Source organism: Lepidochelys kempii, unplaced genomic scaffold, assembly GCF_965140265.1.
Source record: "Lepidochelys kempii isolate rLepKem1 unplaced genomic scaffold, rLepKem1.hap2 scaffold_37, whole genome shotgun sequence".
Lineage (NCBI taxonomy): Eukaryota > Metazoa > Chordata > Testudines > Cheloniidae > Lepidochelys > Lepidochelys kempii.
In genome coordinates this window covers 1,525,409-1,553,406 of record NW_027333638.1, presented here as the reverse complement: position 1 = coordinate 1,553,406, position 27,998 = coordinate 1,525,409, and the positions used below count along the sequence as shown (strand labels likewise).

Genomic DNA, 27,998 nt, shown 5'->3' with positions numbered 1-27,998 from the left:
GGGGAATGCACAGCTCCCCTTATACCGCGCCGTGGGTTGCTGGAGCCAGGGGTTGCTGGAGCGCTCCCCTATGGGTAGTGCTAAGAGAAAAACTTCCAGCTCTGGTGCACGTGGTGAACATGCACACCTATTGTGGAATGGACATGAGCATCACATCTTGAAGAACATCAGTATGGAAAAGGTAACTGTCTTATCCTTCAGTTCTAGTGTCAGAATCAATACAATTGCTTCAGCCTGATAGTTTCCCAAAGGGAAAACTTCACTTCTCTCCAAAGGGAGTTGAAAGACAAGGCGGGTGAGGGTAAGAGCTTGTGGTGGACAACCTCTGTTGGTGAAAGAGACAAGCTTTGGAGCTAACCCAGAGCACTTCTTCAGTTCTGCGTAGCCCGAAAGGTCGACTCTCAGTAAAGAGTGGTTAGAACATAAGAACAGCCATACTGCGTCAGACCAGTTCATCTAGCCCACTATTCTATCTTCCAACAGTGGCCAATGCCAGGCACCATAGAGGAAATGAAGAGAACAGGGAATCATCAAGTGATCCATCCCCTGTTGCCCATTCCCAGCTTCTAGCAAACAGAGGCTAGGGACACCATCCCGGCCGATCCTGGCAAATAGCCATGGAGGGACCTATGCTCCATGCACGGCTCTAGTTCTTTTTGGAACCCTGTTCTAGTCTTGGCATTCAAAATATCCTCTGGCAAAGAGTTCCCCAGGTTAACTGTGCATTGTGTGAGCACCATGGCCCCTGTGGAGCTGCCCTTCTCCTTCCCCTTCTATGATCTCATCTTTCATTGATGAGCATTTTTTCTATTTAGCGTCAGAATCATCCCAAACTAGCTGCCCTCACCTCCTGCCCCCTTAAAGAGACACTGTCCCCTGTCTTGTGTAAATCACTGACGTCTCTCCTCCCTCGGCACTGACTGTCCTTCCATGCCCTTGCTCCTCAGTCTGTGCTGATTGAACCCTTCCTTCCACTCCTGAAGGGTTCTCCCTTCTTGTTCATAATCAAGCAGCCCAGTAAATGGGAATCTTAAAAGTACCCAGGTGATTTAGGAGGAGAAACCCACCTTCAGACCTTCCATGCAATTGGCACTTCTCCCTCACTGAGCAGGATTGAAATTCATGCAGGGAGACTGCTGGGCCACAGCCCAGATGGGCATGAGCAAAGCAGCAGGAGAACCTGGAGATTGAACCTAGAGCTTCGTACATTCAAACCATGCTGTTTTCCACTGAGCTACACCAGCAGCCAAGTTAGGCTTCCTAGGTACTACACTCAGAGACCTCCTGTTCCCAGAGCTTCTAGTGGCCTATAAGCTTCATGGGAAGCCCATTCCCCTCTCTCAGGGTGAATCATGCTGTCCTGGAGGTTGCTGGTTCATACGGGTCACTTTGCAGCAGGGCCAGATTCTATATGTGGGGGAGAGAGAGTTTGCCCTGCCCTGGTGCAGAGATACACTCAGTCCTCTCCCCTGCATTTGGTGGGGGGTTCTGCAATCCCCTCCTGGCAGGTAATGCTGGTAGGGGGCGCTGTGAGCAACTCAACACCTGGCCCTGGTGGCAGTAGTGGTGTGGAGAGCTCCAGATGTTTCTAGGATCTACTATTTCCACCTACCTGGGAAGTCCAGCTTTCCCCAGCACATTCATTGTGGTGCAACTGGGTCACAGTTTCCACAGCTGTACAGCAAAAAATTACTCCCAGTTTCCCTTCTGTCTGCAGCACGATTAGCCTGTGTCAGTGGTTAATGAGGTGGATCTAGTCGTAGATGGTTATTCATTCCCCACCTGGACAATTCAGACAGTCCATTTCCTACTCAAATCCCCAGCACCTCCGTGATCCCGGAAGCAGGGGTTGGGTTTTCCCTGAGGCCCTGAGATTTTCAGGGTCCTTTTATCCCTCGGTCTCGAGTGAACTCAGCTTTTCCCCCATCCCAGACATTCCATGATGTAACAACAGAAGCATAAAGAAAGAGAGGAGGGAACATCTCAGTACCAGGGCTGAATGTTCCCAGACCCCTCTGTTTGTCCATTGTTTCTACTGCAGAAGAGGAAGATTCCAAGGAATTTGACACCCTACTTTGCACAAGGGACAGAGAAAGATCTTGCTGTTCCTGCGTCTGTGCAAAGAAAACTGTCCTACTGTGTGAAAGAGAGGCAGGAAATGGCCCCACGGTGGGACAATATCCTCAGGATTAAGAGCAAAGCACTCAGGGTGAGAAGTGATTTAACTCCACTCATCTGGGATTTAACAAATTCTATTCCATGGACACATTGTGAACTTGTGACATTGATCCAGACTTGCGGGGTTCAGGCTGCTTTAACTCTATAAAAACATTAACTTGATTCCAAGCAGAGAGATAGGAGAAGCCTGAAGCTGACTTTAATCCCAGGATGGTGTCTCCTGGAAGATGGGAAACAGCCTTTTCTGCTGCCAGGGGACAGCAGGCTATTGGCAACATCCCAGGACTGGGATGAAAGGGGAACGTTGTATGGACTTTACCATACAGGCCCCATCCTGCTTCTCAGAGCCCACAGGAGAGAATCTAGAGACGGGCGAGCCATTTCTCAGCTGCATTCTCAGGAGAAGCCAGTAGCTGTCCTTGAACAGACACCCAGGAGAGCAACCACAGCAGTTCTGCGGAGAGCTCTGCCTCCCAGGAGATCCAGCTAGGAGTGGGAGCGCTGGGGGCTCAGCAGTTTTACAGTGGGGAGGAGGGCCAGACCAGTGGGGCTCTCACAGGTGGCTTTGCCAGTGGGGAGGCTCTAGGTCACATGTTGGGGTGGGGTCACTAGGGACTACAGAACGTGGGGCTGGTTAAAATGAAACTGCACAAAAAAACCTCCCATTTTGCTCCAGGTAAAGGCCCTACTTTGGTCTCTCCCCATTTCATGAAAATCTCCATCTCTACACCGGCTCAGAAACCCCCTCTCTTCCATGGGTATTTTCATGGTTTCTTCCTTTTTTCATGGTCTCATACAAATATTTTTGCCATGGAAATTATCAAATACATTTAAAATAAGAAAAACAAACAATCAAACAACACATCTGCATCTCCTGCATCATCTCCATCACCCCTACATTTACTTCACACCAGGCCTAGGACTTGCACCCAGCAACTCTTGGGGCTGTGGGACAGAACTGAGATTCACTGGCAGCAGTGAGGGAGGACGGTTGAGAGCAAGAGGTCTGCGGAGTATTTTAATCATTTATGTATATTTATTTTTTTGAGGATTAAATCAATGCAGCTTCCACTCCTGGGACTCTCCCCAGGAAATAACATTTCTGTGCAAGTTTCAGAGTAACAGCCGTGTTAGTCTGTATTCGCAAAAAGATCCGATGAAGTGAGCTGTAGCTCACGAAAGCTCATGCTCAAATAAATTGGTTAGTCTCTAAGGTGCCACAAGTACTCCTTTTCTCATTTCTGTGCAAAGTACCCAAAACTTTTAACAATAAGAAGTTAAATGAAATGGCCACATGATGGTGCCAGAACTTAAGGAATGAGAAGTCATATGTTTCTTCAAACTGCATTGTGCTGAAAAGGGAGGTGTTTTCTCTTTGAAGCCTAGGCCCCCCTACTCTAACCCACTAGGCCCCACTCATCCAGGAATAGAACCCAGGGGTCCTGGTTCCCAGACCCCCGCCTGTAGCCCACTAGACCCCACTCCCTGTGACAAAGAAGGAGCTCAGAGACCCCTGCGCGGTCTCCTCACCTCCCTGCCTACACTGCACTTGAAACCCAATGGGGTTTCCTTGGGCAGTTTTGAATCTTGCTCCCAGGAAGGGGGTGATTTTAGGTGGAGGTTCCAAATAGTGCAATGAATCATCCAGAAGGAGCAGGAGGTATCACTGTAGGAGCCAGTGAAATAATCATAGCAATGCACTTCAGGGAAACATTTATTAATGTAGTGTGAATGAAAGGTAAGACTCTGATAGCGTCAGTGTCACACTAGAAGGCATTGTGATTGTTTTAAATTTGTCATCCAAACGTAGCTAACACCTAGTTTCAAGCTGTTTTCTTACCATTGCTCATTATCAGAGAAAGGGAGAGTGAGTAATAAAGAAAAACAGAGACCTAGTGACAGAAGCAAACATTTCTTTGCACCTTGCTTGGCTCTGTCAGTTATTTGGGTACAAACTCACCCACCACCCACTGTCTCCATGGGGAGGAAAAGCTCAGCTGTCAGTGGGACTTGGGGAGCTTGGGATATTACTGTGAGCTGCTAGAAGATTTAGGTGAGAACCACCTAAACATGGAAACAAGGTCAAGGCTGCTATAACCCATCTTGCATCTGTGGCTGTTGTAGCAATAGGGCAGAGTACTAAGCACAGCATGACCACGGCAGGTCACAGTAGGATTTCTGTGTGACAGGATCCGTGGGGTACAACCTGGAACTGTGGGACTGCTGTGCTCCCTTAACTCTCCAGCCTGGGCTCTCTCTTACAATGCTGTGCTCAGCATGTTGTTGGCTGAGTGATCCTCCTGGTGCTGGGATCACTCAGCCAACAACATGCAGTGAAACACCCAGCTAAGTTGCATGAATGCTCCATAAGCCACTCATGAATTCTACAGAGAGTCCCCAGCAAATCTCCCCAGGCCTTCGCCTTGCACCCCAGAAGTGTACCATCTTTCACCTCACAAGACCTTTTCTTGAACAGGACAAGCTCATTAATTAGTTCGCCATGCCATCAAAAGAAAATGGACATGCACCAGCTTTTCTAAAGTGAGCAGCTTTCCCAAGCACTTTGGACAAACTCACTAGTAAGTATAAAACATTAAAATAAGTTTACTAACTACAGAAAGATAGATTTTAAGTGATTATAAGTGTTAGGCACAGAGGTCAAAGTTCGTTACAGAACAAATAAAAATAGAATCGCAGTCTAAATTCTAACTTGGACAGACTAAGCAAGAATTGGATCAAACAGCTTTTCTCACCCCACTGGATGTTTCAGGCAGTTTTCAGTTCTTAATACACAGGCTGAATTCCCTGTCAGCCTGGGACCAATCTCCCCAGTTCAAAATCTTTGTCTTCCAGACAATCTTCCAGGTGTTGAGATGGGGAAAGAGAGAAGCCAAGTGGTGGTGTCATCGACCCTCATTCATATTTTTTCTCCAGGTGCTAGAAAGATCCTTGCTGTGATGCTGGGGTTAGTTAGCCCCTAGTATGACTATGGCTGGTCACAGAAGTGTCTCTTGTTGCAGGAAGCCAGGTTTGCTGTTCAAATTATATATTTCACAAATTTCCAGACCTGGGAATGTCCAAAAAGAGCATTTCTAATAGAAAGTTGTATGAATGGCACAAAACATGCACAGAAGTCCTATGGAGGTGGGGTGAGAATTAATAATATTTTGAGGATCTTTTGGGAAAAGAGACTTTACTGACAAGGTTTGTCTCTGTTCTTTTTTCACCTTTTGGTATTATTTAGAAAAATCACCAATTATTTTTTCTAATGTATTAATTAAACCCTAAATATTATTTAATCAATCATAAACATTAGTGTCACCTCGATTCTCCCTCTGCTAGCAAGAATTAACTGAATTTTGCAGCTTTCTGGAAAGTGAGGAGACAGTGAATTTGGGGAATTCAGTCACTGTGTTTGTGGGTGGATGTTTTACATTCACATCTCTGCACAAAATAACATACTAAGGGAATGTCTAAACTACAGAATTATGTCAACCTAATAGTTATTAAATCGCTTTGTGCACAAGTGCGCATCCTCAGCCATCTGTGACTGCCGGAAGGTCCAGCTATGTGGGGGTTGTTCTGCACTCTGTGGGGTGAGGAGTCAGCTGGGAAAAGGGGCAGACTAGGGGAGTTTGTCTTTGAATTGCAGGGACTTTGTCAGCAGGAGGCTGTATGTCTCATTGTGGATGATAATGGGCTCTGAGCTGGGGTACCACCAGCAGGGGGTGGGGGAGGTTGCCACTTGGTAAAAATGAAACTGCAAAACCTTTCCCTGTGCTGGAGGAAAAGACTCTCATCTATCCCCTAAACGCCCCACCATGAAAATCTCCACCCCTGGCTAAGGCTGTGATTCTGTCACAGAGGTTGCACGAGTCACGGATTCTGTGATTTTCTTTGACCTCCGTGAGTTCTGCAGCTGCAGCAGCCCATGCGGCTGACCCCCAGGCTGCTTGAGCAGCTGGCCCCATGGCCAGCAGCTGGGACACCCTGTGGCCAGCTGCACTGACTGTTACTGGAGAGGCTCCAGGGCCACCCACACCGGCCGCTGTTCAGGCGGCCCTCGCAGCTGGACCCAGGCAGAGCCGGAGCAGCAGCCGATGCAGCTGGCCCTGGGGAGTGCTTGAGTAGCAGCCCCGGAGGTGGCCCTGGGAAGCACCCGAGCAGTGAGCCTGGGGGCTGCCCCAGGGCCAACCACACCAGCCACTCCTTGGGCAGCCCCAGGCACCTGACCCCAGGGAGTGCCCAAGAAGTGGCTGGTGTGGCTGGCCCTGGGGAGCTCCCGAGCAGCGATCTTGGGGATGGCCCCAGAGAGCCCCCGAACCATAGTCCCGGGGGTGCCCCAGGGACCTCCTGAGCAGCAGCCGGGAGGGTGGCCGGAGCAGTGACCCCAGGGGCCATCTGGAGAGTGGTGCCCAGGTCCTCACAGCAACAGCCCCAGGAGTCAGCCCCACAACAGGAGCAGGGGTCCCCCAGAGCACTCGGGCCCAGGAATAGAGATTTAGTAATGGGAATTTATAGGAAAAGTCATGGACCGTTCATGGGCTGTGAATTTTTGGTTGTTGCCTGTGACCTGTCTATGACTTTTACTAAAAATATCCATGGCTAAATCTTAGCCTTCACCAAGGGACTCAGAGACTCCCATGCAGGTTTCTAACTTTTCCAATTTTTCCTTGGCCTCGTACAAACACTTTTCCCATCAAAATGATCAAGGTAATTTAAAATGAGAAAAACAAAACAAAATAAATCAAAGCCAAAGTAACCCCAACCACTCTCCCCACCAGAAACAGTTCGGGGCTGAATTTATCGACTGAAATTTTGAGGTGGTAAAACAAAGCCCTTGATTAGCCAGAACACAGACCTTGACCTCCCAGGGGGTCAATTATTGACTCCAGGAGACGTTTTTCTTACCCTGGTTCCATGTGTCAATGGTTTCTCTAGCAAAGGCCAGGCCATGGCCCTATGGTGCAGACATCCTTCTTCACATCAAGCTAGAAGCTAAGAATTCTTTCCCTTTCCCCAGTTGTGGGAGGGGAGACCTTTAAAAGACCTCTCTGTGCTACTGCAGATGGCTAAGCAAAGAGAACAGACCCCAGATTCCCTCTGTGCTTTGGGAGACAGGTTTGCTGTTTGAATTCCGTATTTCATAGAATCATAGACTATCAGGGTGGGAAGGGACCTCAGGAGGTATCTAGTCCAACCCCCTGCTCAAAGCAGGACCAATCCCCAATTAAATCATCCCAGCCAGGGCTTTGTCAAGCCGGGCCTTAAAAACCTCTAAGGAAGGAGATTCCACCACCTCCCTGAGTAACGCATTCCAGTGTTTCACCACCCTCCTAGTGAAAAAGTTTTTCCTAATATCCAATCTAAATCTCCCCCACTGCAACTTGAGACCATTACTCCTCGTTATGTCGTCTGCTACCATTGAGAACAGTCTAGAGCCATCCTCTTTGGAACCCCCTTTTAGGTAGTTGAAAGCAGCTATCAAATCCCCCCTCACTCTTCTCTTCCGCAGACTAAACAGCCCCAGTCCCCTCAGCCTCTCCTCATAACTCATGTGTTCAAGTCCCCTAATCATTCCAGTCCCCTAATTTCAGATGACTTCAAGCCTGGGCATTGTGATTATTTACCAGATTCTCTGGCACTGTGGCTTCAATGGGATCCCAGCTGTGATCGCCAGGTGTTTAAGGTGTTAAACTGGAAATCCCATAGGTTTCTCCTGCTCAGATTTGAATCCTGCTCCCCCTGTGAACTGCCTTTAAGCCACAGTTTCTAACCAGAGCAATACATCTATACACACCCTGGAGACACTCTCAATTCACTTCCCATCGCAAGTAAACCCTGTTCTACTACTTTCATAGAGATGCCTGGGATCCTACCTCACACTCTGTCCCTGAGGTCTCAGGCAAATTCTCAGCTCCCAAAGCTTCTGCCACTCACCTAGAGCCCCACAACTTAACCTGAACCCGGGCTGCTGCTCCTCTCCAGAGAGTGTGAAAGGAGCTGAGGCAGTGCAGGAGCCTTCCCTGGGGCCTGAGGCTTTGGGGGAGACAGATTGTCTGAGACATCCGAGTGTCGGGAACCATGCGCCCACCACCTAAATCAGGCGACTGTTCCAGCCCTGAGCCTAAGCTGCCAGGATCCCCCCCACAGAGCAGGGTGCCCCAGATTACAGCCTGAAAAGAGGCATGTGAAACTAACTCCCCACTCCCTGCATCACAGCTGGGGGTGGAATGAGCCCCCTGTTGCCTCAGGGTATGTGGGTATCATGCCATAGCACCGTGCAGCCATTAATGGCATCAGCATTTCTACCAGAACCACTGAGCCAGGCACAAAACCCCACAAGGGCCGTGCTGGGCTATTTACACCATCACTGCAGATGTGCAGCATGTCCAATTGCAGCTGGGAAACCAGGGTTTGCTGGCAGCTCAGGGTCTGTCTCCATTCCCTGTCCAGCCCATGGTGCTATTTATACCACTAAGCACTGCACTGGTGGACAAGTGAAATCAGTTACAAAGTCCTCTTTCATCAGCCCTGGGAATTCATTTAAACTTATGCCTGGACTCAGAGAATTAAACAAATGTGTCTGTGAAAAGAGGGGAGTCGCGTTCAATCCCTTGTCACCATCAATGTGCAAACCAGGAGCCTGTTGCTTTGCGTTCCTGACATTGTGTCACCCTCATGTGGTCATTCCGTCTCCGTCCCTTGAATTAAAAAATTGTTTTTTTTTCATTGAAACCGTGTTTTCCTCATGGAGACACAGGAGCAGATTCATCTACAAAGGGAAGGAGATTCCAAGGCAGTTCCGGGGGGAGAGAAGGGAACGTTTTCCGCATCACTAAATTATTGTGCTGTGCCTCACAGAGAGAGAGAGAAAATAAACGTATTGATTGGAGCTACAGGTACACTTCACAGCACGAAATATACAATTTTATGCTCAATGAGTTGTGGCCATTTAAATAATATGAAAAATATGTTCTGGGCAGTGCGTGAAAACCTCATGGCATTGAACAACCCACTTGAGATAGTTAATGTACAACACAATATTTAAAGCAGTTAAGAAAGATGTGTGTATAAATTCATGTGTTTTGCCTTTTACACATGCACAAGACAGAAGAAAGTGAATTATTTGAGCTACTAAAACTTCCACTTTCCCACAGGATTTTAGTTCTCAAATTGTTTTCATTGGCTTGTTTTTTTGGAACTGGAAATGGGGAAAGAGTACTTCGAAATCAGTGGAATTACCTCAGTGAGGGATTAGTCTCATTATTTGTCACTAACAATAGCTTTGTTAATACAGAGCTAACTTTGACTGTGACTATCTCTTACCCTTCCAGAACATCGAGTCTGGTAAAACTCAAACCCTGGAAAAACAGGGAATACAGAGCGATGGTACATGCCAGATAACCTTAACTCTGCCCTCTAGAAGAAAATCCCTGGTCGCATATGAGAACAAAGAAAGGTTTGGGTTACAATTACAGCTACTTCCCAAGAGTTTGTTTCTTCGGTAGTTAATTGATCCTGGCCCCATAAATAATAGCCAATTTTATGCGCAGTAACTTAAAGTTTCTATTGTGCTCATGTTTGACAGTGGAATTTACTATTTTTATCCCAACACATTTAAAAGAGAAACTGCTTTATAAACGCTCCTTTATTTTAGGTTATTCAAACAGGCCACTTCCCCACCTATTTCAAGGAGATGGTATTATCCTGACCCACAGGGATCTTAAAATAACATGCTCAAGATCACACATTCCTTAGGAGAAAATGAAGGGAGAAAAAAACAAAAAACAAAACCACCAAACCATTCCTGTTTCTACCGAAGTGATTAATGAGACCAGAAAGTGACGCTGTGCAATTAACGATCTGGTACTACACTAACTCTGCAGTTACTTAGATGCAGCCACAACCAGCTCTATGGTTGGTAAACTTACAGAGACTCTGCTGGTGATCATGAACTAGAAACACACTACCTTTCAACAGCTGCCGTTGGAAGGTATCTGACAGTCACAAGGAACAATGATCTGTGTTAAAGGAAGGTGGCCATTTATTAGAGCCGCAATTTATATTGTGTGCACAAAGAGAGGTTTGAATGAGTAACAGGTAGTTTGGTAAATCTACACCATTACTCTCTGATCCCACTGTGGGTTACCAAAAGAAACTACTGCATTTGCTCAAGAAACTCCTTGAAAAAGCACAAGATCAAATCCACACAGACACACCCCTGGAACCCCGACCTGGGGTATTCTATCTGCAACCCAAGATCCATAAACCTGGAAATCCTGGATGCCCCATCATCTCAGGCATTGGCACCCAGACAGCAGGATTGTCTGGCTATGTAGACTCCCTCCTCAGGCCCTACGCTACCAGCACTCCCAGCTATCTTCGAGACACCACTGACTTCCTGAGGAAACTACAATCCATTGGTGATCTTCCTGATAACACCATCCTGGCCACTATGGATGTAGAAGCCCTCCACACCAACATTCCACACAAAGATGGACTACAAGCCGTCAGGAACACTATCCCCGATAATCTCACGGCAAACCTGGTGGCTGAACTTTGTGACTTTGTCCTCACCCACAACTATTTCACATTCGGCGACAATGTAGACCTTCAAATCAGCGGCACTGCTATGGGTACCCGCATGGCCCCACAGTATGCCAACATTTTTATGGCTGACTTAGAACAACGCTTCCTCAGCTCTCGTCCCCTAAAGCCCCTACTCTACTTGCGCTATACTGATGACAACTTCATCATCTGGACCCATGGAAAAGAAGCTTTTGAGGAATTCCACCATGATTTCAACAATTTCCAGCCCACCATCAACCTCAGCCTGGACCAGTCCACACAAGAGATCCACTTCCTGGACACTACAGTGCTAATAAGCGATGGTCACATAAACACCACCCTATACCGGAAACCTACTGACCGCTATTCCTACCTACATGCCTCCAGCTTTCACCCTGACCGCACCACACGATCCATTGTCTACAGCCAAGCTCTACGATACAACCGCATTTGCTCCAACCCCTCAGACAGACACAAACACCTACAAGATCTCTATCAAGCATTCTTATAACTACAATACCCACCTGCTGAAGTGAAGAAACAGATGGACAGAGCCAGAAGAGTACCCAGAAGTCATCTACTACAGGACAGGCCTAACAAAGAAAATAACAGAACGCCACTAGCCGTCACCTTCAGCCCCCAACTAAAACCCCTCCAACACATCATCAAGGATCTACAGCCTATCCTGAAGGATGACCCATCATTCTCACAGATCTTGGGAGACAGGCCAGTCCTTGCTGACAGACAGCCCCCCCCCAACCTGAAGCAAATACTCACCAGCAACCACACACCACACAACAGAACCACTGACCCAAGAACCTATCCTTGCAACAAAGCCCATTGCCAACTGTGCCCACATATCTATTCAGGGGACACCATCCTAGGGCCTAATAACATCAGCCACACTATCAGAGGCTCGTTCACCTGCACATCTACCAATGTGATATATGCCATCATGTGCCAGCAATGCCCCTCTGCCACGTACAGTGGCCAAACCGGACAGTCTCTACATAAAAGAATAAATGGACACAAATCAGACATCAAGAATTATAACATTCAAAAACCAGTTGGAGAACACTTCAATCTCTGTGGTCACTCGATTACAGACCTAAAAGTGGCAATATTACAACAAAAAGACTTCAGAAACAGACTCCAACGAGAGACTGCTGAATTGGAATTAATTTGCAAACTGGATACAATTAATTTAGGCTTGAATAGAGACTGGGAGTGGATGGGTCATTACACAAAGTAAAACTATTTCCCCATATTTATTCCCCCCCCCCCCCACTGTTCCTCAGACTGCTGGAAATGGCCCACCTTGATTATCACTACAAAAGGTTTTTCCACACACACACACCCCCGCTCTCCTGCTGGTAATCGCTCACCTTACCTGATCACTCTCGTTACAGTGTGTAGGGTAACCCCCATTGTTTCATGTTCTCTGTGTATATAAATCTCCCCACTGTATTTTCCACTGAATGCAGCCGATGAAGTGAGCTGCAGCTCACAAAAGCTTATGTTCAAATAAATTTATTCGTCTCTAAGGTGCCACAAGTCCTCCTTTTCTTTTTTGGTAAATCTTGGTTATATCATTTTTGTAAGAGGTTCCTGTCCACCTCCCGTAGAGTTTTCAGTCCCAATGGCAACTTACTTACCGAATGTAACACAAACTAGTCCATTCCTCCCAAATGGATGTGGTTCTTTTTCTTTTGAACATTGTAGCCCAGGCAGACCAAGACCTGCAAATGTGCATTGATATTATACCTTTGTTTAACTGATGATAACAAAACCAAGACACTTAGAGGATTAAAACTGATTTCCGCTGAGGGACCCGTTTGCTCGGTTTTTATGCATTTGCACAGGAAAACGTTGAGTGTTTCCATTCATTTCAAGCATCCCCATTCAGTGGAACGAACATAATGGAAATGGATATGCAAATTTTTTTGTTAAAGGATCAGGTTTCTAAGGGGGCACTTGGATTTGAACCCAGGGCAACTTGATCTGCAGTCAAACACTCGACCACTGAGCTACAGCCCCCTGATGATCATAGCTGATTACACTTTATCTATACATGTAGGCCCCACAGCTTGCACACCCACCGACATTGCTTCTCCCGTTAACACAGCTACCATCTCTCAGGGAGGTGGATTAACTACACGGACGGGCGAGCTCTCTCCCATCAGCTTAGGGCATCTTCAGTAAATATAAATAAGTAGAAATTAACCTGCTGAATGGACAGTAACCAATTTATCTAATATTTCTGTGTCTGCATTCAATATGGGTAACCGGACAGTGAACAAGACTGTTTGGAATAACATTAGGATGCACTGTGACTGAACCCAGATTGTGTCTGGTCCTAACAGGGAATTTGTTTTCGCAATTTGACACATTGCCAATTCACTACTGTTCCGTTATACTCTAATAAACAGTTAAATGTTTATTACGAATAAGTTTGGGCAACTTTCTCTCTTTGTTTTTTTAACGTTCTCGAGTGACTTGTTATGGTAGTTGCTATATAACTCTGCTAAGCAGTGCAAATAATTTCTTTAAGAAAGGGTTTTGTCCTTGCCTTCATATTGTCTCCTGAAATTAGTTTATTCATTTTTACTTGCGTTTGGTTAAAAAAGTGTCGCAGGGCGGGGCACATTTTAAATGGTGTACTGTTTCTTCAGTAGCCAGGTCCTTAACACCGTGAATTACGGTTTCAGAGACAGTTTCTGCTGCCCTGTGGTCAAAATAGTGAATTCCCCTCCCCCAAACGGGTGTGCAGAGACGTGCCAGCAGCACTAAGGTGGCTCCCTGCCCACTCTGCCGCCCTCCAGCCATACTGCGCCGCTCCCAGAAGTGGCCGGCATGTCCCTGCATCCCCTGGGGGGTGCGTCTCCATGCGCTGCCCCCATCCCTAGCACCAACTCTGCAGCTCCCATTGGCCAGGGACTGCAGCCAATAGGAGCTGTGGGGGCAGAGCATGCAGGCAGCGGTGCACGGAGACCCCGTGCCCTCCCACCTAGGAGTCGCTGCTGGAGGGGTGTGTGTGCCTGTCATTTTGTGAGCCACGCTGCCCAAGATAAATGCCACCCCCCGACTCCCTCCTGCACCCCCAACCCCCTGCCCCAGTGCACAGCCCGCACCCTGCACCCAATTTCCTCCCAGAGCCCACACTTCTCAACCCCCCCACCCCAATCCTCTGTCCCAGCCCACAGCCCGCACCCCACACCCAAACTTACTCCCGGAGCCCACACTCCTCCCCCCGCCCACATCCCAACCCCCTGTTCCAGCCCAGAGCTCACATCCACCACCCAAACTCCCTCCTGCCTGACCCCGCAACCCCTCCTGCACCCCAACCCCCTGTCCCAATCAAGGTACCTCACTTTATGTTCATTTACTTCCCACTACTTATAATATAGGAGAAGGATGAAGAAAAAAATGAAAAATGGGGGGAGATAGGAGAGAACGTTCTTTTTCTTGGATGTGTCCCGAGGGGGCCCCCCGAAATGAAGCTGCACTCGGGGCCCCACTAACTCTGAATCCTCCACTGTAGCAGGAACTCAGAAAGTCACACCTCAGTTAACGGCAGGATGCGGGTTTGAAAAAGTGGTTCTTTTTCCCTCCCCTTCACGAGAAAGAAAGTAAGGGCTGGCCACTCTTGTTCCTCTGGCTGAGGAAGTGGAAACCAGGCACTGGCGACTGGTGTCTCCCGAAGGAAGGGGAAAGGCACAGTTTCAAGGTTCAGCCCCACTCCGTTAGGATCAGCAGCCCCTCCCAGGTGTGAACAATGCAGGGAGGGGAAGCAGCAAACGCAGCCCCTCTCCACTTCCCCCTCCAGCAGCTGCTGTGCAGGGAGGGAGCCTGGCAGGACCACATGACGTAGCAGGGATGCTAACCCAGGTGGGGCACGTGACCCCACATACCGCCCTCTGCAAGTGTTGCCTCTGAAGTTCGGAAAACTCGTGAGTTCAAGGCACAGCTCCACACCCGGAAGAAAGCCCAGCACTACACGCCCAGGGTGAAGGGGTGTGCTAAAGCCTGGAACCAGGCAAGAAACCTTCAGCTCCTCAATCTAATGCAATCCTAACTGAGCTACTTTGCCAACAAGCAGGCCAGCAAGGAAGGCTTAATACGCTTGCCACAGCACATGCTAGGAAGATTAAAATCCGGATGTCACAACGCAGGAGGCAAGCAGTGGACTTGGGCCCGGAGGGGCAGGCTGGGGCTTCCTGGATCCCATTCACTCAAAGCCAGCCCCCTGCCATGTCACAAGCTGTCACTGGTGCCCCCAGGTTGGCCAGAAAGGACCATCAGTTCTCATTGGAACAAGTCCACCCATGGCTCGCAAGCAACTCCCAAGCCCAACGTAGCACACTGACTTGGCGAGAAAGGAGCCCACTCGGAGTCACCATTGCTTCTTTTCCTTCCACCCAGAACCCCGCTTCTTCTCCTGGGCTGCAAGTAGCCATCCCTGGGAAGCCAAGCGGTAGGCACAGGATTCTACCTCCCAGCAGCCAACTCCACCTCCCCAGGCTTTGGCAGAACGAATGATGGAGCTCTACTAACCCCACTTAGCAGCACTTAGCCGCTCAGCTTCTGCCCTGCCTTCCTCAGCATGACTTTCCTCTTTTGCCCCATTTCTGCCTCACTTCCTCCTTTGGCAAGTCCAGCAAAGAGGCCAACAGGAAGAGCCGGCCTCCGTAGGCCAACCTCCAAGGGAAGAGGAGGCCAAGCCACAAGGCTCCACAAGGTGACTGGCCTAGATCCTCTAGCTTTCCTAGGCTGAGGCCAAGGTGCTTTCTCAGCTCATTTCACCACCCTCTGTCCTGCAGGCATTGGGGTTATCCCAGGGACAGGCCAGTGGTAGAAGGAGGAGCACCTTGCTGGACAGCTAGAGGAGCTGGGAAAAGTAAGCCATCATGTTTCTGCCCGGTTTCAAAATGGGGGCCTTTTGCATGTTAGGCAAACGTGATAACCACGACGCTACAGAAACTCTGTCCCAGTGCTCTGCCCCTCCCTTCAAATTCCATCTGCTCGGCTGGTGCTCGCCCTGGCACACACCGATGGGCAAACCTGGAGAAAGTGGTGGCAGCCCTTCGATAGGTCAGCTGGTAGAGCAAAGGACCGGAGCCAGCTCCCAGGAAGTCATCCTTACATCACCCTTGTGATTCTTGCTTGAAGGAGAGCTTCTTTTTCTTCCCCTTGCTGAGAAAGAGCAAGAGAAGAAAGAAAGCTCAGGTGGGCCAACTCGGTGCACAAGCCCACGCTGTCTTTTCCTGCTGGGGAGCCTGAAATGAGGGACTCATGGTGGGTAAAGGCAATGCTGAGCTTCCAGAAAACAGCCCACCCCTGCACACAAAGGAACCAAAGTATACACTGAAGCCTGGGATTAAATCAGGGACCTCCAGAGCTTCAGTCTAATGCTCTCCCCACTGAGCTACTTTGGCACCTCCAGAGCACCTTTTCGGCCTGCTGCTTCTCTGTCTGGGACATTTTTGTCAGTCATGGCACACAAAAAGGGCATCATTGCGAGCACCCACGAAGGCAAGATGAACTTTTGCCTGCCTTGCTCAGCTTGACTTGCTTCCTCACCCCATTCCCACCTTAGTTCCTGGGTTACCTGGTGGCTGAAGGCGACTGGGGCCCAGCGGCATGGGGAGGAAGTCAGGCAGCTAGACCCTGGCAGCAAGAGTCCTGCCGCCACTTGCCGCCCCACCCTGTTCTCCCTGCTTCACATACTGGCCGCCAGGGACTTGGCACCCAGCAGCAAAGCGGGAGGTGGACAGAGGCATCCTCACCAGAGGAGGCTCCGGCCACCTCTTTGCCTCCTCTCTCTGGTCTCCTGGCTCGTCTTGCTGGCTGACAGGGATTTTGGGGTGCAGGAGCGCTGGGAGCGGGAAGGGCGAACGTCAGCAGCCACCTCCCCCACATGCGGGGAAATCAGCTTGACCTGCTGGCCCAGCTTACCAAGTCACCAGGCCTCCAGCTCGCCCCATTCGACTTAATGGGTTGACCTGGTGGCCAGAATTCTTTCTGGCTGGGATTTCCCCCCAAAGGTACCCTACATGGGTTCAGGGTCCTCTACAGTACAGACCACACAGGAAGGCTTAATGCTCAAGCTGCAGCACGTGCTGGGCAGCCTTAAAGCTGGACTCCCCAAGGCAGCAGAGAAGTGGAAGACTTGGCCCCTGGAGGAGCAGGCTGGGGCTTCCTGGATCCCATTCGCTCAAACCCAGCCCACCGCCCCCACTCCCAAGCCATCAGTGGTGACCCCAAGTAGGCCAGAAAGGAGCAGTGGTTCTCACTGGAACAAGTCCACCCACGGCTCACAGGCAACTCCCAAGCCCGCCACAGTGCACCATCTTGGCCAGAAAGGAGCCCACTTAGTCTCACCATTGCTTCTTTTTCTTCCATCCACAACCCAACTTCTTCTCCAAGAGGCAGGCACAGGATTCTACCTCCCAGCAGCCAACCACACCTACAGGGGTTTGGCCCTCAAAAGGGCAGACGGGGTCTTCCTGGATCCCAGTTGCTCACTGCCAGCCCAACCCCCGCCTCCAAAGCCATCAATCACGCCCTGGGCTCAGCCACAAAGGAGGAGTGGTTCTCGCTGCCCTAGGTGTGGCAGGGAGCCTCTCAAGACCATCACCGCACCCCCAGCTTGACCGAAAAGAGCTCTGGAACACGCACACTCGGCGGACTCAGCTTTGCTTGGTGAAGCTCTGGCTTGGTGAAAGGACAATTCACAGGAAGACATTAGCAGATTTCTTCCCCTTTCCAGGCCCCAGAGAGTGAATGTTGTTTTCCTTGTAGCCCTTTGTTTTATTGTTAACTCCTCCCCCTTGTTCTGAATTTCTTCTAGTAACAAACTCTAGTTTTGCTGTAGGCTTCGATGAGTAAAGGGACATTTCATTTCCCATTCAACCTGCCTCATGTACAGATGAGACCTCTTTCCTCTCCATGGGTCCTGCCCATGTGTGTGTCCATTCACATACCATCCATTCTTCCATTCTCCCTCTGCACAGATTCCCTTCCCAAGGAGGAGGGCTTAATGCCCAGATCTATGGATAACATGTTGTCAAGGTGTCACTTAAATTTCAAAAACCCAAGAAGATCCAGCCGGCCCCCAGCTCTTCCTGTTCCCCCTCCCTGGGCAGTTCACCTGGGCTTCAAAACCTCCCCAGTCAGTTTGACATCACAAAGGGACTGTGGGTTTCCCAGGTCACCAGGTAACGAAACCCTCTCTGCAGGGGCCTGGCCTGAGCCTGGCATGAGTGGGTCTACTCTGCACACTAAGCGTGGGATCCAACTTAGGTTTGAGCCCAAGCCCCCAGTCTGAGCAGACACATATCAGTCCGACTTGGGTCAGCAGGCACTCAGGACCCACATCCTAGGACACAGCTAGGGAGGACTGGCCACCAGGAAGTTTAGACTTGAAATTAGACGAAGGTTTCTAACCATCAGAGGAGTGAAGTTTTGGAATAGCCTTCCAAGGGAAGCAGTGGGGGCAAAAGATCTATCTGGCTTTAAGATTAAACTTGATAAATTTATGGAGGAGATGGTATGATGGGATAACATGGTTTTGGTAATTAAATATTCATGGTAAATAGGCCCAATGGCCTGTGATGGGATATTAGATGGGGTGGGATCTGAGTTACCCAGGAAATAATTTTCTGTAGTATCTGGCTGGTGAGTCTTGCCCATATGCTCAGGGTTTAGCTGATCGCCATATTTGGGGTCAGGAAGAAATTTTCCTCCAGGGCAGATTGGAAGAGGCCCTGGAGGTTTTTCGCCTTCCTCTGTAGCATGGGGCATGGGTCACTTGCTGGAGGATTCTCTGCTCCTTGAAGTCTTTAAACCACAATTTGAGGACTTCAATAGTTCAGACATAGGTGAGAGGTTTTTCGCAGGAGTGGTGGGTGAGATTCTGTGGCCTGCGTTCTGCAGGAGGTCAGACTAGATGATCATAATGGTCCCTTCTGACCTTAGTATCTATGAATCTATGAATCCCGAGCCCAGTCCCTGTCATTGCACAGCGGGGAGGCAGGTCAAACAGCAGATCCAAGTCAGAATGGCTGCATAGTGCAGTGTGGGCATGTAACACGACCCCCCTCAAGTCCTCAGTGGTGGATCAGGCAGAAGAGGATCATTGGATCCCAAGGGCTGTGAAAGAGGGTAACGACTGCAGCGACTTGGGATCTCCAGTCGTCTTGGACTTTCCCAGCCACTGGGCCCCAGACCGCCTGCTTGTCAGGACCGTGCGGTCACTGCTGCCAGGGCACCAGCTGGCCCACGGTCGAAGAAAACACCCGCAGGCATCTAGCATGCCCTGAAGGCGTCTCTCAAGAAAACTGCCATGGCCATCCCAAGTAGGGTGACCAGATGTCCTGACGGTACAAGGACAGTCCTGATATTTGGGGCTTTGTCTTTTATAGGTGCTGTCATAAATATAAAGGGAAGGGTAAACCCCTTTAAAATCCCTCCTGGCCAGAGGAAAAATCCTCTCACCTGTAAAGGGTTAAGAAGCTAAAGGTAACCTCCCTGCCACCTGACCAAAATGACCAATGAGGAGACAAGATACTGAGAGGAGGAAGAAAAACAAAGGGTCTGGGTCTGTCTGTGTGATGCTTTTGCCGGGGACAGAACAGGAATGGAGTCTTAGAACTTTTAGTAAGTAATCTAGCTAGGTATGTGTTAGATTATGATTTCTTTAAATGGCTGAGAAAAGAGCTGTGCTGAATAGAATGACTATCCCTGACTGTGTGTCTTTTTTGTAACTTAAGGTTTTGCCTAGAGGGATTCTCTGTGTTTTGAATCTAATTACCCTGTAAGATATCTACCATCCTGATTTTACAGAGGTGATTCCTTTACTTTTATTAAAAGTCTTCTTGTAAGAAAACTGAATGCTTTTTCATTGTTCTCAGATCCAAGGGTTTGGGTCTGTGGTCACCTATGCAAATTGGTGAGGATTTTTACCAAACCTTCCCCAGGAAGTGGGGTGCAAGGGTTGGGAGGATTTGGGGGGGGAAGACGTGTCCAAACTATGTTTCCCAGTAAACCCAGATAAAGTTTGGTGGTGGCAGTGGAAATCCAAGGGTAAAATATTTTGTACCTTGGGGAAGTTTTAACCTAAGTTGGTAAAAGTAAGCTTAGGAGGTTTTCATGCAGGTCCCCACATCTGTACCCTAGAGTTCAGAGTGGGAAAGGAACCTTGACAGGTGCTTATTACCACCCACCAGTTTTTCACACTTGCTAACTGGTCACCTATTCACAAGTTGGGAGGAGCAAGCCACCAACTGACCTCAATGTCACCACATCCTCCCTCAGGCAAGTGGCCTGCTTCGAGGAGAAGCGCCTTGCCCTGGAAGCTGAAAAGAGAGAGAAAAGGGAGGAAAAATAAATCTTTCTCCCAGTGGGCATCTGACCTGCCAGGAAATGTCTGCACCTACCGCGGGCATACGGCAGCGAGTTATATGGGTCTGTGGTGCTGGGGACCCTGCTCCACCAATATTTGCAGCTTTGTCTCTCCCCCGGCTCTGCCTCGAGTGGGCCCCGGCCCCCACCTGCCACCTCCCCCCCCCCGGAGCGTCCCCCACCCTGGAGTGTCCCTGCTGGAATGAAAGTGGTGGGCGGCTCTCCCCTGCCTGCATGGCAACGAGAGAGGCTGGCAGCAGCCTGAGGACGGGGAGGAGACACACACCACAGGTGCTTGGCAGCCCCCCCGGACCCCCCAGGAGACCCGATCCTCTACAGTGGCCCTCACTCACCTGAGCAGCTGCTGGGGCTTCGGTGAGTGTTTGGCCTGTAATCTGACCCCCCCTCCTCCCGCAGCCACCGCTCCTGCCCCATGCTGGGCAAGGGGCAGCCCCATCCCCCACCCCCCGTGAGGCTACGGTGAGGGGCAGCAGCAGGGGAGGCCACACATGATGGCAGACCCCCCCGATACCCACCATAGGGGAGGCGAGGGGGCTTCCTGGCCCTGGCCCTAGGAGCATGTGCAGTGACAGTGGTACAGAGTGAGTGTGCTGGGGGGGGAGGGAAGAGGAGGGGTCCCTCAGCCAGAGCTCACTGCTGAAGGAGGGGAGCGGAGTGGGGGAGTTCTCTCTGACCCTAGCCCTGACTCAGCCTGTCTGCACCCCAAGCTCCTCAACCCTGGCCCTGCCCCACCCCAGAGCCTGCGCCCCCCCAGCACCCCAACCCCGAGTCCCAGACCTGAGCCCCCTCCTGCACTGTGAACCCCTCATCCCCAACCTCACCCCACAGCCCTCACCCCTGCACCCCCTTCCTCCACACCCCCTCCCATCCCTAAACTTCCTCCCAGAACCTGCACCCCCTCCCTCTGCACCCCCTCCCAGAGCCTGAACCCCACATCCCTCCTGCACTCCAGTCCCCTGCCCCAGCCAAGGGCCTGCAACCCATATCTCCTCCCCCACCCAAACTCCCTCCCAGAGCCTTAGGCAGGTGGGGGGAAGAGTTTGGGCAGGGGTGGGTTCTGGGCACCACCAAAATTTCTACAAACCTTCCACCCCGGGGTCTGTGGTTCCAGGCTCAGACTCCTGAGTCATCGTGGGATCCATATGTAAATCCATGCAAGACATCATCCTCAAATAGAGGGATCGCTGATGGGGGTGCACATGTAACACGACTGTGAGACCAGGGTCAAACACATGTAGGCCCAGGTTCACAATGCAGCTGGGATGGTTAAACATGGGCTTGGAAACAACCAGTCCTCAAGCACAGGTCACACAGACCTTTGAGAGAGGTGTCCCCCTTGAATCCTGCTGGTTTTCCTCTTCTTGTTGGGTTTCTTAGGACCACTAAGAGCTGTAGGTTTGTCACGGGACAAAGAGCCCTCGTTTGTCTCTGAGGCAATCTAGTCTGTGGCTGGCTGGATGAGGAAAGAGAAGGGCAGAAAGATTATTGTGGAAGAGAAGCCAAGTGAGAAGCATTTGGGCTCACTGCCCATCCAGCACTGACGGACAGCACTGCCGATTCTTCTTGCGAGACAAAGGCTGCCTTCTCAGACCCAGCAAATTAAATCTAGAAAAGGGGATGGACATTTTTATATGGCATTTCCTCTAGTTTTTTAGAAAGGAAAATTGAACAAATAGAAATTCCATTCTGATCAGCCATATTGACCAGACAGTGTGTGATCAGCAAAGCAGGGTCTTTAGATCCACCATACAGATGTCTGCCACATCAACTAATAGAGTAGCAGCTGTAGTAGGTTGTTATCCTCAATATAGACTGGCCATTGGGTTGGGGAGGGGGAATGAGACACACACACACTTCCCAGGAATTTCACAGCTATTTGCTATCAGCTGGGGAATGTAGAAAATCCAACCCCTGCAGTATTCCTAGGCATCTCCAATAATTCCCATCATCCCCCACACACATGTTCCTAACTCTCTTCCACCCTCAGTGGCTCCTGGCTCTGTCTCCTCATAGACTATCAGAGTTGGAAGGGACCTCAGGAGATCATCTAGTCCAACCCCCTGCTCAAAGCAGGCACAATCCCCAATTTTTTTGCCCCAGATCCCTAAATGGCCCCCTCAAGGATTGAACTCACAACCCTGGGTTTAGCAAGCCAATGCTCCTTGCTCCTCACCTCTTTGCATTGGGATCAGACTGGTTACTCCACCTATTCCACCCTCCTTGGTGCCAGCATGGGGACCTTTGAGAGCACCGGAGAGACACGCTCCCTGATCTCCTTGCTGATGCTCTGTACCACACCAAACCCTGGTGTCCTCTCCATGGATGCAGTGTAGAGGGAGCCCAGTGACATGGGATGAGAGTTAAGGAGGGTGGTGGAAGGGAGACAGCTTGCTGGGGAGGAATTCCCTCTTTCTCTCCTCCGCTTTCTGTTCTTTCCTTTCCCTGCCAGGATGGCGGCTTCTATTTCAGATGAGACGGTTACTGAGAACGCAGGAGGTTTCAGAGCAGAAAGACCCCGTGAGCTCAGGGGAACTTGCTCCCATCCCCAATTCCATCCCAGCTGGGGTCTGCTAGATGGGAGGGAGCCAGAGCTCTGCTTGCAGCCAGAGCTTGAGCATCTATGCTGCAATTAAATAGTCTGAGCCCTGGGAGCCCGAGTCAGCTGGCACAGGCCAGCCCTGGGGTTTTAATTGCAGTGTAGACTGAGCCCCTGAGCCCCTGTGCAGGGCTGAACCTGCAGCTCCAGCCCCGAAGGGATGGTGCCACCACATGGCTGGTCTATCCATTCCCCGCTGAGGTGCTTTTACAGGGAAACGCGTTTCTCTGCAGAGAAAGGAGCCTCTGTGCCATAGTTCAGCCTTTGTGCTGGGATAATATAGCGAATTCCAGCACCGGGCATGGGGGTAACAAACCTTCGCCCGTTATTTTGCCTTTAGCCCAGCTCCTGGGCAAAAAATCCACTGTTCTGAATGGGGGTAGGAGTCAGCAATGATTGAATTAAAAAATCTTCAGGGGAGTAGCTGCATGTGGTCCCCAAAAGTTTCTTTGTGTTCACATCTGTACAGGAATGAGGCATAAAGCGGAAATGGGGGGAGGGGCTCTAAATGTAAATAAGTTTTCGAGAGAAATGTGTTCAAACACAGTGAGACTGGACATATGGAAGAAATAACAAGTGATCCCCAGCTCCTTCCCCCAAGTCTTAGGTGGGGATTAGTCGCCAACAGCTGCGGCTGCTGCTCTGAGGGGAGCGGTATAAACTGTATGCCCCGGGGGGCAGCCCCCCAGCTGGTTCAGCGGGGGCAGAAGGTGACTTGCTGGGCAGGGATGCCGCACGGGCTGGGGTCTGGAATATGAACAGGGGTCGAAGGAACTTGCCTCCAATGGGGGTCGAGGATACGGAGGAGCTGGAATTGGAGCATCACAGTCATCAAGAGTCCAAGCTGCTTGGGGGATGAGCATGGGGGAAAATGGCCCTCCTGGATTTTTTGTGCATCCCTTTTGCTACTTGCCCACAACAGCCTGGCAGCCCGCAGCTCGCTCTGTGTGCTCTGTGGAAAGGGGCTTCTAGGAATCAGTATTTCCAGAGTCATAAAGGAGAAGGAAAAGTGAATGCCTTAGAAAAGTCTCTGAGTGCGTGTTAGATGGATGGGGAGGTGTCTAGAAACCACTCAGCTCTAGTCCCTTTTCCACGATTTCCGTTAGAAAATCTGAAGCAGGGAGCAAGAAGAGTTGCCCTCTCTGAGGCTTGAACTCAGGACCTTCAGATTATGAGACTGATGCGCTGCCCGCTGCGCTAAGAAGGCTTGGAAGAGCTTTAGGCTCAATGCTTATAGGACCCTCCTCCAGGAGTGACAGAGCCTGGCATGTGCTGGAAGAAGCGGGGAGCTCTGGTGCCCACAGACCTGTCCTGGCAGCTTTCTCAGCAGCAAAGAAATCAATTCTCCCTGCCCCTGAGCAACCCACCCACAGCTAAAGGCAGCATTGGTGGGGGGTCCCAAGCTTTGCACCAACGTCCACATTTTAGACCTTCCTCTCATGACACTTTCCATGTGAATTAGGACAAGCAAGCTGGGGAAGCTCCATGGGGTAATAGAAACCAGGGCTGCAGGGAAAGCTTGAACTCACAACCCCAGCAATATTGCCCTTTGCACTAACCACTTGCACCCCTGCAGGGGCTCCTTGGACAGCGCTGGGAAGTCGGCCGTGATCCGTCTCTGTGGTTCACACCTTTGCCTGGTAATTGAAAGGCTGCCGGTTCAAACCTCACTCAAGATGTGGCTTTCCAGCAATGAGACTCCAGTCCATTTTAACAGGAAGAAAATCTCCTCTATTCTGGTTTAGCCCCATTTGACTCCTTCTGCCCGTCTTCTTCCTGTAACCCTTCTGTCAGGCCAAGTTGATAGCAGCAAGGGCCGGGTTCAGTGCACAGGGGTTCCCTCTCATCAAAGCAAATGCAAAAATGGCTCGAGCCCCCACCCAGTGACCTAGGAAAATCTTACACACCCCCTGGTCGCCTCCAAGAGGCAATACTTCCCCTCTCGCAAGCACAGAGTCTCGGTGGAGCAGAGAATCTTTAATAACATGAGGTAAACGACATCAGCATTAAATTGGGGAAACACCACAACTAGTGTTCATTAACCAAACCATGAGCAAAGACCCACCCCAGCAAATTGGGCCACATCCTTTCCCTCGGGTTCTTGAGTCCCAGAACCCAAACGTCTCTTGAGTCCAGCAACCCACAAATCACCCAAAGTCCAAAAAGTCCAGCCCCAGAGCTCAAAAGTTCATCTGCAGAGTGTTACTCCCCAAGTCTGGCTATAAATGTGCCTGTGGGGGGGGGGGAAAGAGGTAAGGGGCACCTTACATGACCTGAAGCTGACTGCCTCACAAGGGCTCCGCTCCATTGTCTCACGAATACTCCACCAACCTATCCACAAACAGCACCACTGCACTCTAGATCTTCCGGCTCCCCACTACTTGACACAGCTCTCACTGATTTCAGCTCATAATAGTGGGAGCCTTAATGCTGGTGCACCATAAGGCCAAAGTGAATTCAGCACAGTAGCAAGACTCTTAACAGACCCAAAATTAGCTCTGTGCATATCATTCCACAGTGGAAAGAAACAGAGGTGCAATTGGTGTTTCAGGCCCTCACAAAGGACCCCACACCACCAGATACTAATACCTGTCTCAAGCCTCTCTCAATTCACAGAGTTTTGGAACCCATGACCCTTGCCTAGCGATTGCTACTTAGTTGATGGTGAGTCCCTCCATCATAACAAAAGGCCAAGTACAGTTCCCAGCACAGTTCCCATAATCAGGGTAATAACAATTTATTCTTCTTGCCCCAATAACAGAGACACTGGGGATCCCACAACAGCCAAAGTGACCATTTGGGCAGCTATGGCCCCATTCTACGCAGGGTGGGTGTGCCTATGCAAATGAGATCAGCCTGTTAGGGGGCTTATTCCTTCACCCACTTACTTCCCTGGTCCTTCTCGCATGAACAGAGAGCAACGATACCCGAAGTCCAAAGGTGCAAACAATTCGATGTTTATTGAGGTGAACTTCCAGCAAGCATGATTCCAGTTTCCTTCCTTAGTATCCTCCTTCCCAGCTCTGACACCACAGAGCCTTACACCTGTGTCCCTGTTCCCATTCCTACCCTTAGCCAAACATGATTCCAACTTCCTTACTCCCATTCCCTGTTCCCATTTCCCCCTTTAGCAAAACATGATTCCAATTTTCTTACCCCCATTCCCTGTTCCCATCTCCCTTACCCACATCCACATGCCCATGCCCACCCCCACCCACTCACTTCCTCATTGACTACAGATTATATAGTAAAACTTGAGTTCTGCTTAGCTATACCTTAACCAATCATTTTCCTGAAATTTAACTAACCAATCCTAACATATTGTAACATGATTATGTAACCAATTATATCCCACCACCTCAATTAGTTTACACCCAGCAAAATTAATTATACAGCAGACAGGAACAATCACAGAACCAGACAGAGATTATACAGACAAACAATAGCAAAGTGGGAACTATAATGACAAGACAATACAGAAGTGAGAATTTCACATCCCAGCTATTGATAAGTGAGTTCTTGCCAGACAGGATGCTATCAAACTAAGTTTCCTTTTACATTTTCTAGGCACTTCCCTTTCTCTGGAGGTGATAGGAATACAATCCTGTCCTGATAGTGCCTAACAGCCCAATAGCACCTTATTTCAATGTGACTAGTTTGGAATGTGAGGATGTGACCGTTCGCTTCCCAGCTTATGGCTGCCTCTGCTGCTTAGCCAAAGGCCTTAGCCTAAGAACAGGGCCTCAGACTGTCACAGTAAGAGAAGGCCCTTACACCAGCAGACAGTGATTTTGATTCTTTCTTTTATACCTCTATAGTTAGCCAAGTGATAAGAATACACCTAAATTCTTAAAGTATAGGCCTTTACAGACAGACCTGAATATCTATATCCTAACACAGCCCCTGAAGTTCTTTTCCACAACTTGCCACACCTCACCACCAGATGTCAGGGTGGAGCTCATCCTGACTCTGCTTACATCCCTCCCCCATCAGTCCCTTTCCTTCCCCATTGGGACCATGCAGAGGGGAGCCCCAGTCAGTCTCGGTCACCGAGAGGCTGTATCCCATAAGGGGAGGGAGGGGTCACTGTAAAGCATTGATAATGGAGAGGGGAGGGGTGTGCGTGGTTAGGGGGAGAAAGGCTGGAGAACTAACAGTGGGGCCCAGAGAGATTCCCCCACAGACTGAGGAGATCCCCTGCTGCCCACCATCACCCAGCTCTGGGAAGAACAACTTGGGATTGCTTGGGGAAGTTACCTTTAAAAACACAAGTGTAACATGCTAAAACTACATTTAATAAGATCAAAGCCTCCTCAAACCCAGTGTCACAATCACTGGGACGACTTTGTCCTGACATTTTACCGGCCGCAGCCACAAAGCGAGTCAAATTACGGCTCCCGTTCGGCATCAAGGCCCACAGACGAACCCGGAGGCTTTTCATTCTTTAGGTTCTGCCGTCATTTCACTGCTGGCCTATTCTGAGATTTATTGTTGTGCAAAGCAACGTTAGGCTCTTGGGAGCGTCCTGACTCGCCCGGGTCCCACCTGCCGCCCATGGGCAATTTAAAAGGGCCCGGGGACCCCCACCGGCAGCACAAGGGGGCTAAGGCGGCTTCCTGCCCACCCTCGCTCCGCATGGTGTGCCGGTCTCAGAAGCGGCTGGTGCATCCCTGCAGCCCCAGGGGTGGGGGGATCTCCACACACCGCCCCCGCCCCGAGGGCCAACTCTACCAACTGTGGGAATGGGAGCTGCAGGGGTGGTGTCTGCGGGCAGCGGTGGGCAGAGCCCCCCCCCCCCCCCCCGACATAGGGGCTGCTGCCAGAGGGGGGTGCAGATCACTTTTGGGAGATGCCCGAGGTAAGCGCCCACCTCTCACCCTCTCCCGCATCCCCAACCCCCTGCCCAAGCCAAGACCCTGCATCCAAACTCTCTCCCAGAGCCCAACCCCTCTCCCTCCCACACCCAAACTCCCTCCCAGAACCTTAGGCAGATGTGGGGGGAGGGGGACGGGGGGGCAGGACTTCGTCCCATTCTGGAAACCACCAAAAACTGTAGAAACCTGCCGCCCCATCCAGCTCAACCTTCTGCGGGTGCCTCTCAGCCCCCACCTGTGCAGGGTTTGAAGCTTGCATTGCTTAAATTCCAGGACGCTGGGGGACTTCAGCTCCCCTTTGTCCAGCAGGAACCTTCACCCCACTCCCAACCAGATTCTTGTCCATGGGATGACTG

The 27,998-nt window shown here is 50.3% G+C and overlaps 1 protein-coding gene and 1 non-coding gene across 2 annotated transcripts in view; one reads left to right on the top strand and one right to left on the bottom strand.

The window, feature by feature from the left end:
* The window catches only part of LOC140904593 (uncharacterized), a 261,339-nt gene that overhangs the window by 45,204 nt on the left and 188,137 nt on the right, over positions 1 to 27,998 (top strand). The window contains exon 6 of the mRNA XM_073327024.1: positions 4,661 to 4,671. Within this exon, the coding sequence (XP_073183125.1) occupies positions 4,661 to 4,671 (11 nt within the window). The remainder of the gene's footprint in view (positions 1 to 4,660; positions 4,672 to 27,998) is intronic.
* On the bottom strand, positions 23,903 to 23,975 carry TRNAM-CAU (transfer RNA methionine (anticodon CAU)). Its single transcript has one exon. It is a non-coding gene; the product is annotated as a tRNA-Met (tRNA).